This window comes from Vulpes lagopus, chromosome 5, assembly GCF_018345385.1.
Source record: "Vulpes lagopus strain Blue_001 chromosome 5, ASM1834538v1, whole genome shotgun sequence".
NCBI classification, from domain to species: domain Eukaryota; kingdom Metazoa; phylum Chordata; class Mammalia; order Carnivora; family Canidae; genus Vulpes; species Vulpes lagopus.
This window is the reverse complement of record NC_054828.1, coordinates 19,372,662-19,386,325: the sequence shown is the minus strand read 5'-3', so window position 1 is coordinate 19,386,325 and position 13,664 is coordinate 19,372,662. Positions and strand designations below refer to the sequence as shown.

General features: G+C 39.1%; 1 protein-coding gene across 1 annotated transcript; it reads left to right on the top strand.

Moving 5' to 3' along the window:
- The first annotated feature begins 1,443 nt into the window (after positions 1–1,443).
- SULT1C4 (sulfotransferase family 1C member 4) lies at positions 1,444–10,808 on the top strand. The gene is made up of 7 exons (XM_041757190.1): positions 1,444–1,840; positions 2,782–2,907; positions 3,709–3,806; positions 4,724–4,850; positions 5,067–5,161; positions 8,418–8,598; positions 9,519–10,808. Exons 1-7 carry the CDS (start codon positions 1,672–1,674, stop codon positions 9,632–9,634), a joined length of 912 nt encoding a protein of 303 aa, XP_041613124.1. The 5' UTR covers positions 1,444–1,671; the 3' UTR covers positions 9,635–10,808.
- Positions 10,809–13,664: the final 2,856 nt, after the last annotated feature.

Genomic DNA, 13,664 nt, shown 5'->3' with positions numbered 1-13,664 from the left:
CTCATTAGCATAAACTCAGGTATAGTCTAAAGGAACTCTTTTTGGTTTTTTTTTGTTTTTTTTTTTTAAATTGATGGTTTTATTTTTTTTAAATTTTTATTTATTTATGATAGTCACAGAGAGAGAGAGGCAGAGACACAGACAGAGGGAGAAGCAGGCTCCATGGACCGGGAGCCTGACATGGGATTCGATCCCGGGTCTCCAGGATTGTGCCCTGGGCCAAAGGCAGGCGCCAAACCGCTGCGCCACCCAGGGATCCCAAGGAACTCTTTTTGAATAACCAAAGATACTCCAATCATTCAAGAACTTACAAGAGTTTTTGAAACTCTGCAAGGAACCAGAGAAAAAGACCTGATATATTCTTTATTATACCACAATAAGAGACAGGAAAACTAGGTGGGTGACCGGTAATATTTAGCAGTTAAAAACTAAAAGGAGGGGCACCTGGATGGCTCAGTAGGTTAAGCGTCCAACTCTTGATTTCAGCTTGGGTCATGGTCTCAAGGTCATGAGATCCAAGTGGAGGGGGGGAGGGTCTGCACTCAGCAGGGAGTCTGCTTGAGATTTTATCCCTCTGCCCCTCCCCCCACTCCTGTATGCACACACACACACACACTCATTTTCTCTAAAATGAATTAATAAATCTTTTTAAAAACCCAGAAAACTAAAAGGAATCTGGCCTTGTTTTAGAAGTGTCCCACAGAGAAGAGATAATGGAATAGGAGAAAAATATTTAAAACTTAAAAGGGAACCAGAAATAATTCCAAGGAAAAAACAAGGCATTGCTTGCATCTCTTGTGCATTAAATGAGACATGCTTGTTTTGATACTGACACAGTACAGCCTACAAAAGAAAGAACCTTTTCTAATATAGCGTTTTTATTTTACTCTTAAAAATAACAGCACTGACCCTTCCAGATGTTTGTGCTGGGAGATTCAATTCTAGGACTTCCCTGCCAAGAGCCCACAGAAATTTCCCTTCAGTCTTTCAGGATAGTTATTCTATATTGCTGTCTAATTCCATGAGCAAATTCCCTGTAACTTTTTTTTTAATTTTATTTATTTATTCATGGGAAACACAGAGAGAGAGGCAGAGACACAGGCAGAGGGAGAAGCAGGCTCCTTGCAGGAAGCCTGACATGGGACTCGATCCCGGGTCTCCAGGATCACACCCTGGGCTGAAGACAGCACTAAACCGCTGAGCCACCCGGACTGCCCCTCCCTGTAACTTTTTAATTAGCATAAAATTCACAGAAGAAACAATTAATGAATATTTGTGAATTATTTTATGAACACAAAGATAAAGAACGGAACATAAACAACTTGGCATTGACTCTTTTTAAACTGACACAGAAGAACCGGACTGATTTGAACATGACACAGCAGCCAGGATTTGGGAGGGCCTCTGGTATTTCGTCACAGCCTGGCTGGGAGGAGGGCTGGAGCTCATTAAGAAAACGCCTGACTACAAAGGCCTACACTGCAGTTCCGTGCTTCCTGGAACTTGGGCGGACAGAGCTGTAGCTACTTTCTCCTTTGACAGCCATCCCCAGCTGTCCAGGAAGAATTTGCAGTCTGAATTTTGCATTACCTGTGCAATAACAGAAGTGCAGCTTTGTGCTGACTGAGCAGTAACATTTTATCTGGAGCCCTACTCTGATTTCTGACACTAATGGCCTTACACAAAATGGAGGATTTTAAATTTGATGGAACAACACGCCTACCTGTCGCTTATGTGGAGGGGATTTTACAACCCACACCTACCTGTGACATCTGGGACCAGATCTGGAATTTCCAAGCCAAGTCTGATGATCTGCTTATTGCCACCTATCCTAAAGCAGGTAGGTGAAAGGGGAGAGGGGAAGGTGGGGAAGAGAATTAGGAAGGTGAGTAATGAAAATACACTAATAATGAAATGAAGAAACTGATCTGGGTTGGAAGGTTGTTTACTGGACAGAGTGATATGGCTAAGAGAAATCACTTGTGGAAACTGAAACTAGAGGGAAAAAAAATATTAAAATGACATGTGAAGGGCAGCCGGGGTGGCTCAGCTGTTTAGTGCCTGCCTTCCGCCCAGGGCACAATCCTGGAGACCCAGGATTGAGTCCCACATCGGGCTCCCTGCAGGGAGCCTGCTTCTGTCTCTGCCTATTCTCTGCCCACCCCCCTCTGTCTCTCAGGAATAAATAAATAAAATCTTTAAAAATAAATAAAACAAAATAAAATGACATGTGAAATTTTAAGAATTTAATTCTTCCTGTGATGTACATATTTTTTTTTACTTCCCCAGGAGAGAGTGACTCAAACAGCCAAGAACTAACCAGCTAGATTTGTTGATTTGTTTGTTCCCGATGCAGGCTGTTATTGCAGATCCTGTAAAAAATAGCTTTGTGTGTGTAAGCTATAAAGGGGATCCCAAGGCCAACTTGGGGAACAGTTAGGGGAGCTTTGGTCCTGCAAAGCTGATTTCACTTCAGCAGCCTCCAGAAGCCCCCAAAGACTCCTCAGGGCTTGAAAACTACTTTTTTGATTTCCATCTTCCCTTGGGGTATGTTGTGAACCTACTTCCTTATTTCAATAATCAGTTTAACAAAAGTTGCTATAGAAGTCAGACTTCTTGACTCGTATTATATTAAGACAATACATAAATTAAAAATGTTTTCTGAGTTGCACTATAAATCTAGCTTTAAAATTCAGAGAGATGTTCTAACAAATATGATCATATTTTAAGAAATGTAGTATACTAAATGTCTATGCATCTTCATCTTACACGTGGAATAAGGAACAACATGGACTCAGGAGATAGTGGACTTAATACAAAATGAAGGGGATGTTGACAAAAGTCAAAGAGCACCTATTCATGTACGAATTCCTTTCATTGAATGGATAATCCCATCCATTGGATCTGGTGAGTATGGAATAACCACGCTTGACTAAATACACACCTGGGATTTTTACTATCACATAGCCCTCTCAAAATCCTAGGCATTCAAGCTGAAAAAAGTTATAGAAAAGATATAAGAATTGATACAACCACTTCAAAAAAAACTAGAAAACAATTAAATTCTAGGCATTCAAATAATTAGTAATGAATTCTGTGACTGCATTTTTTTAACTATGTTTGGCCATTGCTGTACTCCAGACATCTTCTAGTGGAATTACTACTTACATAAAAGTACATTAAGTTTTCATTCTCTATTAGAAATTAATTTTAGGGACACCTGGGTGGCTTAGTGGTTGAGCGGCTGCCTTCAACTTAGGTCGTGATCCTGGGGTCCTGGGATTTTAGTCCCACATTGGGCTCCCCACAGGGAACCTCCTTCTCCCTCTGCCTGTGTCCCTACCTCTGTGTGTGTGTGTGTGTGTGTGTGTGTCTCATGAATAAACAAATAAAATCTTTAAAAAGAGAAATTAATTTTATTCCACAAGGATAAGCCCAAGTAAGATAATTTCATAGTGGAAGGGTTTGAATTTTTTAGGTTCTAAATTATTTATTTTCTTATTTGTTATGTTTAAAAACTATTCTAGCTAAAAAGAAAAGTCATTCTTAGGCTAGATATAGTCTTGCAGATCAAAAAACTACAGTTACAGTTGTCTCATAGGTGACTTGAATTGTTCAATTGTTCCTAAAGTAGTGATAATGGAAACAACAAGATTTTGAAGCAAAAAGAAAAAAATAATAGGAAGTAATCAAAAATCGATTTTATAGGTTTGGAAAGAGCTAATGAAATGCCCTCACCACGGACCCTGAAAACACATCTTCCCATCCATTTGCTGCCACCATCCTTCATAGAAAAAAACTGCAAGGTAAAAAACAAAAGGGGGCAGCCCTGGTGGCTCAGCAGTTTAGTGCCGCCTTTGGCCTAGGGTGTGATCCTGGAGACCCAGGATCGAGTCCCACGTCGGGCTCCCTGCATGGAGTCTGCTTCTCTCTCTGCCTCTCTCTCTCTCTCTGTGTCTCTCATGAATGAATAGATAAAATCTTTAAAAAAAAAAAAAAAAGCAAAAGGAATTTACAGTTTACTCCTTAGAACAACCCTAGAGTGGTCTTCAGTTTCCTCTTAAAACATTTGTCCTGTTAGGGCACCTAGATGGCTCAGTTGGTTAAGCATCTGAGTCTTGGTTTCAGCTCAGGTCATGATCTCAGCATGGTTAAGATCAAGCCCCGTGTCTGAATCCACACTCTGCATGGAGTCTCCTTGAGATTCTCTCCCTCTCCCTCTGCCTCTTGCCCCACTTGTACTCTCTCTCTCTCTCTCTCTCTCTAAAAGAAACAAATTTAAAAATCTTGAAAAAAAAAAAAACTCTTCGCTTGTAAAAGAAAAGAGAGTCCAGAGGCCGGGCAGCCCAGGTGGCTCAGCAGTTTAGCACCGCCTTCAGCCCAGGGAGTGATCCTGGGGATCCAGGATCGAGTCCCACATCGGGCTCCCTGCATGGAGTCTGCCTGTGTCTCTGCCTCTCTCTCTCTCTCTCTCTCATGAATAAATAAATAAAATCTTTAAAAAAAAAAGAAAGAAAGAAAAGAGAGTCCATCTTTCACCATAATCAATAGGCAAACTGATCTGAATCCTTTTCAAATCACACAAAAACCAATATCACAAGAATGCAGCATCAGAAAATCTCATCTGTATGGAATGTATCCACTTGAATATAATTTGTTGGACAATAAGTACATATAAGTCTAATCCCATTTTTGCTTCTTTCCCTCTTTCTGCCATTCCTAGATAATCTATGTGGCAAGAAATCCAAAGGACAATATGGTGTCTTATTACCATTTCCAAAGAATGAATAAATCTCTTCCTGCTCCAGGAACCTGGGAAGAGTATTTTGAGAATTTTCTGGCTGGGAAAGGTAAGAGAATTAATCTTTATTTCCTTCCTTTCTCAAAATCCTCTAACATTCCAAAAGGAAAGAATCATTTCCTTATGATGCTGGGGCTCTGCCTGCTTTACTGTGAAGAAATCATCAGTGTGATACTCTCCCTCTCTTTAGGAACTCTCCTTTTAGTGGAGTATCTGTTTGGGGGCTTCTGTGATTCATTGCCCCGTTTTTCATTCCTCCTTGCAGTATGCTGGGGTTCTTGGTATGACCACGTGAAAGGATGGTGGAAAGCCAAAGACCAACACCGCATTCTCTACCTCTTCTATGAGGACCTGAAGAAGGTGAGGGGCAATACCACCTAATGTGTTCCCATTGGACCATAAGACATTTAGGTCATAATGCATGTACCCCACTGGGGACCCACAGATTTGAAACAAGGAATAGAAAACGCTACATTTCATTGGTTACTGCTGTCCATGCATCAAAGCCCACATGGTATGTCATGAGTTTATGTATCACATAGTTTCATCTCCAGCCTCCTGGTGCTCTGGAGAATGGTACATCTTTTCCATACAGGCAAAATATGAGTGTTACCTTTCCCGCATCGGACTCCTTGCGAGGAGCCTGCTTCTCCCTCTGCCTCTGACTCTCTCTCTCTCTCTGTGTCTCACATTAATAAATAAGTAAAATCTTAAAAAAAAAAAAGAAAGAGAGAAAGAGAGAAAGAGAAAGAAAGAAAGAAAGAAAGAAAGAAAGAAAGAAAGAAAGAAAGAAAGAAAGAAAGAAAGAAAGAAAAGAAAAGAAAAAAGAAAGAAAGAAGAAAGAAATATTATAGCAGGGAATTGTATGCTGTAAGGCAGGAGTTTCCCTTCCATGAGTAGGTATGACAAACTGAGGAATCCATAGAAGGAAAGGTGCTATTAAACTCAGAATAGGAGATAATGTTTGTTAGATTACTCCTTTCTGCCCCTGGACGCCTCCGAGTAAGCATCGTTAAAGTCTCTCCTCCCACCGCCGTCATGTCTAAGTCAGAGTCTTCCAAAGAGCTTGAGCAGCTGTGTAAGCTCTTCATTGGAGGTTTGAACTTTGAAACAACTGATGAGAGTCTGAGGAGCCATTTTGAACAACAGGGAATGTTTACGGACTGTGTGGTAATGAGAGATCCAAGCATCAAGTGCTCCAGAGGCTTTGGGTTTGTCACGTATACCACTGTAGAGGAGGTGGATGCAGCTATGAATGCAAGGCCACACAAGGTGGATGGAAGAGTTGTGGAACCAAAGAAGGCTGTCTCAAGAGAAGATTCTCAAAGACCTGGTGCCCACTTAACTGAAAAAGATTTTTGTTGGTGGCATTAAAGAAGACACTGAAGAACATCATCTAAGAGATTATTTTGAACAGTATGGGAAAATTGAAGTGATTGAGATCATGACTGACCAAGGCAGTGGCAAAAAAGAGAGGTTTTGCTTTTGTGACATTTGATGACCATGACTCTGTAGACAAGATTGTCATTCAAAAATACCATACTGTGAATGGCCACAACTGTGAAGTAAGGAAAGCCCTATCAAAGCAAAGATGGCTAATGCTTCATCCAGCCACTTCATCCGGCTGAAGTGGTTCTGGAAACTTTGGTGATGGTCATGGAGGTGGTTTTGGTGGGAATGACAACTTTGGTCATGGAGAGAACTTCAGTGGTAGCTTTGGTGGCAGTCGAGGTGGTGGTGGATACTGTAGCACTGGGGATGGCAATAATGGATTTGGTAATGATGGAAGCAACTTTGGAGGTGATGGAAGCTGTAATGATTTTGGCAATTACAACGATCAACCCTCAAATTTTGGACCCATGAAAGGAGGAAATGTTGGAGACAGAAGCTCTGGCCCCTATGGTGGTGGAGGCCAATACTTTGCCAAACCACAAAACCAAGGTGGCTATGGCGGTTCCAACAGCAGCAGAAGCTATGGCAGTGGCAGAAGGTTTTAATTACTGCCAGGAAACAAAGCTTAGCAGGAGAGGAGAGCCAGAGAAGTGACAGGGAAGCTACAGGTTACAACAGATTTGTGAACTCAGCCAAGCACAGTGGTGGCAGGGCCTAGCTGCTACAAAGAAGACATGTTTTAGACAATACTCATGTGTATGGGCAAAAAACTCAAGGACTGTATTTGTGACTAATTGTATAACAGGTTATTTTAGTTTCTGTTCTGTGGAAAGTGTAAAGCATTCCAACAAAGGGTTTTAATGTAGATTTTCTTCTTCTTTTTTTTTTTTTTTTTGCACCCATGCTGTTGATTGCTAAATGTAATAGTCTGATCATGACACTGAATAAATGTGTCTTTTTTAAAATAAATAAATAAATTCAGATTAGGAAAACTCCATGTAGGTGATAATTGTCTACCATATGTAGACATATGGCAAAGTAAGGATATGTCATCAGAAATGACACCCTTTAACTGGAGTACATCCTAATGTATTGTGAATGCTAGAAAGAAACTTTATTGCACAGGTAGTCTAACCTCAGAGTCCCTAGATCCCTTTTAAATATTTCTGTGATCATGTTCTGGAATGTCCCCCTGACTACTCAAAGCTCAATATTCTCATCACTCTTGCTGATTCCCAGTCTATGTGAGGCCAATTAAATTAAGCACTACTTTTGACATCCAAGCTTTTAAAGCAGAAGACACAGTTTTCAGGCTAAACTTTTCCACTTTCCCTCTCCTACCACACTTCCTGGAGATAGGGATTTCCCATAGTGACAGCTCCCTAGGGTTGTGTGTCCCTCTGATGAGGAAACATTGGAACTGAGCTCCTCAGTTCCTGGACATGCTAGGTAGTAGACTTACTAGCCATGGGTGCCTCTTGTGTATCTCATGGGTGCAAAATAGCCATCTCCCATTCTCTTGCTGCTACTTATTGCCACCACTAAAAAGGTCTGGGACATTTTTATCAATGTCAGAATAGAAGACAGGCTTAAATCGTCTGCCCCAAGCTCCAATGTCTTTAATGTTATCATCAATCTATGGACTCTCTCTGTTAAACATTTGGCTGACCAAGACCCCTCTCATAACTGACTTGTGTGAGACATTTGGGCATAACTCTCAGTGAAACATTCTCCATGCACTGCATGTCATTATATGGTGAATTTTTCATGAATACTATTCAGTTTTTGCTGCTATGTTAGAGCAAGAAAAGCTTAGTAATTCCAGCTACTAAAAAAGAGAACAATATGAGCCATCATGTTAAAATAAGTTATTTCTGGATAGCTGAGTATTTGTGAGATAAGATTTTTTTTAAGGTTTTATTTATTTATTTGAGACAGAGACGGAGTGCATGAGAGCAGGAGGAAGAAGGATAAAAATCTCAAGACTGTGCTGAGTGTGGAGCGCAACACAAGGCTCAATCTCACAACCCTGAGATCATAACCTGAGCCTAAATCAAGAGTTGAATGCTTAACTGAATGAACCAATTAGGCACCCCTAAGATTTTTTTTTTTTAATTTTAACTCATGACATGTGACTGAATACTGTTATTAATTCATTTCAATATTCTTTTTAAACCAATTATCTTATACCAAATCTTCACTTTTCTTTTGACTCTCATCATAGAATACAAAGCATGAAATTCAGAAGGTGGCAGAGTTTATTGGAAAAAACCTAGATGATGAAATCCTAGATAAAATTGTCCATCACACTTCATTTGATGTTATGAAGCAGAATCCAATGTCAAACTATTCATCAGTTCCTGCTAAAATCATGAACCACTCTGTGTCTCCATTCATGAGAAAAGGTTTTTATATTTTCTTTTGGTCATAATCTTTAAAGAATCATCCAGTCTTTAACAGCCTTGAGTGAGTTTTCTGTGGCTAAGAAAAATAAGATCTATAACAAATGATTCTGGGAAAAGAAGTATTTAGGAAATCAGGAATGAAATGAAAACAACGTTTAGACTATTGAAGAGTGAGGTGCGGTCAAATTCCTTATGCCCCCTTTCCAGAGATCTGGCTAAGGTGAAAAAATGTAGAATTAAATCAGATGGAGCAAAGAATCCATTTTATAATAGATTTATAAGGGCTTTATGCTATTGGTTGGATTTATTCATTCAAAAATACTTATTGAGTGGCTACAATGAGTCAGGCTCTAGTCTAGATAATGTTCAGTGAACAGTAAACAAACAGAAATTTCTTCCCTTGTGAACATTATATTCTAGCCACAAACAAAATAAACAAGGATACTCAGAATAATATATGATGGTAAGCCCTATGGGAAAAAAACAATCTGCAGAAAGGTAACAGGGATTGCAACTGGAGAATTTGGTGGATCTTTTTTGGTTTTCTTCCTCAAAACTGTACCTTGAGTTTTTCCACATGCAAGCCTTTCTCAGTGGGCCTGTAGATAAAAACTATAGGCATAAGCACCTACCACAATTTGATGTGCAAAGAGGCAGGAGGAAAAAAAACAAGAAATTCCCCAGGCCTGCTGTTTTAATTTTGGTAGTTTCATTTCCCCCATTAATGTGACTCAGCAGGTAATGGGATGTCCTTGTCCCACAAATCAGATAAGAAATTATTCTTAACTTTCAGAATGAAATTGACAGGTTAGCAGCAGAAATAATTTGTCTAATATTGCCCCCTTGGAAGGTAGAGTATACACACAGAAACAGGAGAATAGAGAAATGCAAGCTGACTCTCTCCCACATAACTGTTTCAGGGATAGTTGGAGACTGGAAGAATCACTTTACCGTGGCTCAGAATGAAAGATTTAATGAAGACTACAAGAAGAAAATGGCTGATACCAATCTAACTTTTCACTTCCAATTATCATAAGAAAGAAAAGAACCAACATTTTTTTAGTTTGTTACCTAATTTACTGGTAATAACCAATAAAACTTTATTACCCACATGATACTGAATTCAGATTCTCAGACTAGCTGTTTATTATATTTGCTCTTGCTCACTCTAAAAAAAATAGGAATAAAGCTAGCAGAGATTGAGCACAAGGTAGAAAGTGGAAGCATGATAGCATGTGAAGGAAGAAGGTTCAATAATTACTAATTATAATCATGGCATCATTGCTAATTATCATAATATTTATGTTTTCGACAGGTCATGTGTTTGTTGACATATTAGAAATGTCTCATTCCTTGTGTAAGAAAACACTAAAGCTTTCAAAGTAAGCATTGGTTCAGGCTAATTTTTCAATGCAGCACTAAAATATGTAGAAAGTGACTATCTCTCCCAGAAATTTCTTGGTAGTCAAGTAACCATCAAGTGACTCTGTTTCCTCATAAAACTTTCTGATTCACTTCAGTGTTCCTCCTATAATACATCTATCCCTATCTCTTACCACATCATATATACTTAACTCTTTTTCTCACCCCAGTTAATGCTGATTGAGTCTTGGAGTCACATCTTGACTCTTTACGTCTATGGAGTCTTGTTCATGTAGCCACCCTTCTGGCTCAGAAACGTGTAACCTCTTGCCCATACTAGTATAAGCTTCATAACTCGTTTCTCTGTGTCTCACACATCTACCAGGGTTACTTTCCTAAAACAAAATTTAATTATATTTCTCTTTAGCTCTAGATCCTATGCTTTTTTAGCCATCAATTCACAGGGAGCTATAATGATATGATATGGTAGATCTCACCTTCCAAAACACTTTTCTAGCTTAATTTCACCTTCTAAACCACTTCCATACTTCAGCAAATAAGTCTACTCACTGAGTCCTAATCACATCTTGCAGGTTCCTATCCTACTAGTTTTATTTTTACCATGCCTCCATCTGAAATTTCCTTTCCTTTCTTTCTACCTATCCAAAACATATAACATGCTTCAATAACCAGTGCAAGTAGTTCATTATCCTGAAGATAGCATTTGCTTTTCTGAAGTCCTCTACACTTGGCATAATTCATTTGTCATTAAGATTAAAGTATATTGTATCTCTTGTATGTATATATTGTCTCTTAAAAGACAATTAAAATTTTTAAATTTATTAAAATTTTTGTTTTTTTCTTCATGATAGAAACATTGCTATATATTTCATTGCACATCAAACAAAATATGACAATCACAAAAATAAGTAACTGAAAGAATATATCAGTCAAGGAAATTCTAAAAGCTAACTTTTTATATTTTAAGTAGTCCCTATAATAGCTATCGTCTATAGCTTTTGTCCAATATACTAGCTACTAGCCTCATGTGGCTTTTAAATTAACTAAAACTAAATAAAATTAAATTACTCATATTCAGTAAAGTTCAAGTGCTCAGTAGCAACACATGCCTAGTAGCTATCACTTGGACATTATAAAACACTTCTATCCTCAGAGAAAATTCTATTGAATAAGACATTTTATTTTTACAATCCTTTGAATGTGGCATTATTAGAAAACTAAATCCCAATTAGAAAACTAAAACTAAAGTTTAGAGATATTAGTTAAGTTACTCAAATAAGAAATACTAACATTTAAGTTCAAACACAGCTCCAATGGTTCCAAAACCTGAATAGAGTCTCCCTTCCTGTTCTTGCCACAGACTCATCACAGATGCATCATGATCCTAACTAAAGGCTACCCAACCCAGATTCCAACCCCAAAATAACCAGACTGGCATCAAACTGTCCGTCATCCCCCATGATCAAGTGAAGCTTAACAATAGTCAACTGAATAGCTGAAGCATTCCCACTGTCTACATGCTCTGAAGTAGACAGAGCCCTAAGCCAACAATAGCCTCCCACTTGACATCCACAGATATGTCCAGTCTAAAATTTGTCCCTTATACCTTTATATCTCTTAGGTTTCTCATGAAACTGGGCATAATTTCTGCAGGCCCTTATCTGAATTCAGTGCCTTCTGTGGCTGTGTTCAGTTCTCCCCCACATACTATCACTCCCCCAAGACACCAAAATCCATGCCCTGCCCTATTGCCTCACACAGACAGCTCAGGGGAAGGGAGCTTGTGCTCAGTCCATGGCCCTTGGACTTTTGACATTGCACTCAAGGTGCTACCTCTTAGTTTCCTCCAAATCACCTATATATTCTTGGCAGGCAAAATCAATCTATATTTTGGTTACCTAGACCTAGCCCCAAACAGAACTCAAACTGGCTTGGCTTCTCCCCTTTCAAAACTAGTGATTAGCACATTATGTTATAGATCTAGTCAACATTATTTCCATTTCAGCAGAAAATTACAATAATGCATCTAGGTTTTGTAATCCTACCAATACAGAGTGCACATTCTGTGTGTGTGTGTGTGTGTGTGTGTGTGTGTGTGTGTGTGTGGTTTTTTTAAGAGAAGAAACAGGAGGGACAGAGGAAAAGTGAGAGAAAGAATCTTAGGCAGGCTCCATGCCCAATGCAGAGCCCAGCATGGGGCTTGATCTCACAACCCTGAAATCATGACTTGAGCATAACCAGGCACTCCACACATTCTGTATTTTATCACACATGTACAATAACCTTTGACTCCTGTGGAGGAAGTTTAGGTTTGAACTCAAGAAAATATTAAAGAAAATCAAACTGCGTGTATAGAGATATAAGAAGTAAAACAGCTTTAAAAATTTACCCCAAAGATTCAGATGCAATGAAACGCCGGGATACCTGCACCCCGATGTTTCTAGCAGCAATGTCCACAATAGCCAAACTGTGGAAGGAGCCTCGGTGTCCATCGAAAGATGAATGGATAAAGAAGATGTGGTCTATGTATACAATGGAATATTACTCAGCCATTAGAAACGACAAATACCCACCATTTGCTTCAACGTGGATGGAACTGGAGGGTATTATGCTGAGTGAAGTAAGTCAATCGGAGAAGGACAAACAGTGTATGTTCTCATTCATTTGGGGAATATAAATAATAGTGAAAGGGAATATAAGGGAAGGGAGAAGAAATGTGTGGGAAATATCAGAAAGGGAGACAGAACATAAAGACTCCTAACTCTGGGAAGTGAACTAGGGGTGGTGGAAGGGGAGGAGGGCGGGGGGTGGGGAGGAATGGGTGACGGGCACTGAGGGGGACACTTGACGAGATGAGCACTAGGTGTTTTTCTGTATGTTGGTAAATTGAACACCAATAAAAATTAATTTATTAAAAAAAATAAACAACTCCAATTCCTCAAAATAATCAGTATTATAATTCTATGTAAAACATTAAAAAGAACACATATTCTTAGCAATGTTAAGAGATAATTTGGTGGGAATGAATCCTATTGCTACCTGGCTCCTGTCTATTAGTAAAGTACCAATAGAAACACAATTTAAAAATAAGTACATTTCAGCAGACCCTGGGTGGCTCAGTCAGTTAAGCATCCAACTCTTGATCTCAGCCCAGCAGGGAACCCTCTTAAAAATAATAATAATGAGGGGATCCCTGGGTGGCTCAGCAGTTTCGCGCCTGCCTTTGGCCCAGGGTGCGATCCTGGAGTCCCGAGAGCGAGTCCCACGTCAGGCTCCCAGCATGGAGCCTGCTTCTCCCTCTGCCTGTGTCTCTGCCTCTCTCTCTCTCTATGTCTATCATAAATAAACAAATCTTTAAAAATAATAATAATAATAATAATAATAATAATAATGAAAGAAAAGAAAAGAAAAGAAAAGGAAAGAAAGAAAGAAAAAAGCATTTCACACCAATTCAAACTTAAATCCTGTGCTAGAGAAATAAAAACTCACCCTGGGATTAAAAACACCACAATAAAATAGTAAATTAGAAAGTAAATGGTTTCTATCTCTCCAGACTCAAAGAACTAATGATAAAGGTAATATACTTTGAAAGCCAGATTGAAGGATGCTGAGAACAACTTACCACAGCATCAGAGAGGTTACATTATGAAAGATACCAAGGTGAGCAAGAGGTTACAAGTCCT

Bases quoted from the DNA above. Each gene is read 5' to 3' on its own strand.
- SULT1C4 (XM_041757190.1), top strand. From the start codon at position 1,672: ATGGCCTTACACAAAATGGAGGATTTTAAATTTGATGGAACAACACGC. The intron at 4,851-5,066 runs GTAAGAGAATTA...TCCTCCTTGCAG, and splicing joins GAATTTTCTGGCTGGGAAAG to TATGCTGGGGTTCTTGGTAT. The intron at 8,599-9,518 runs GTTTTTATATTT...TAACTGTTTCAG, and splicing joins GTCTCCATTCATGAGAAAAG to GGATAGTTGGAGACTGGAAG.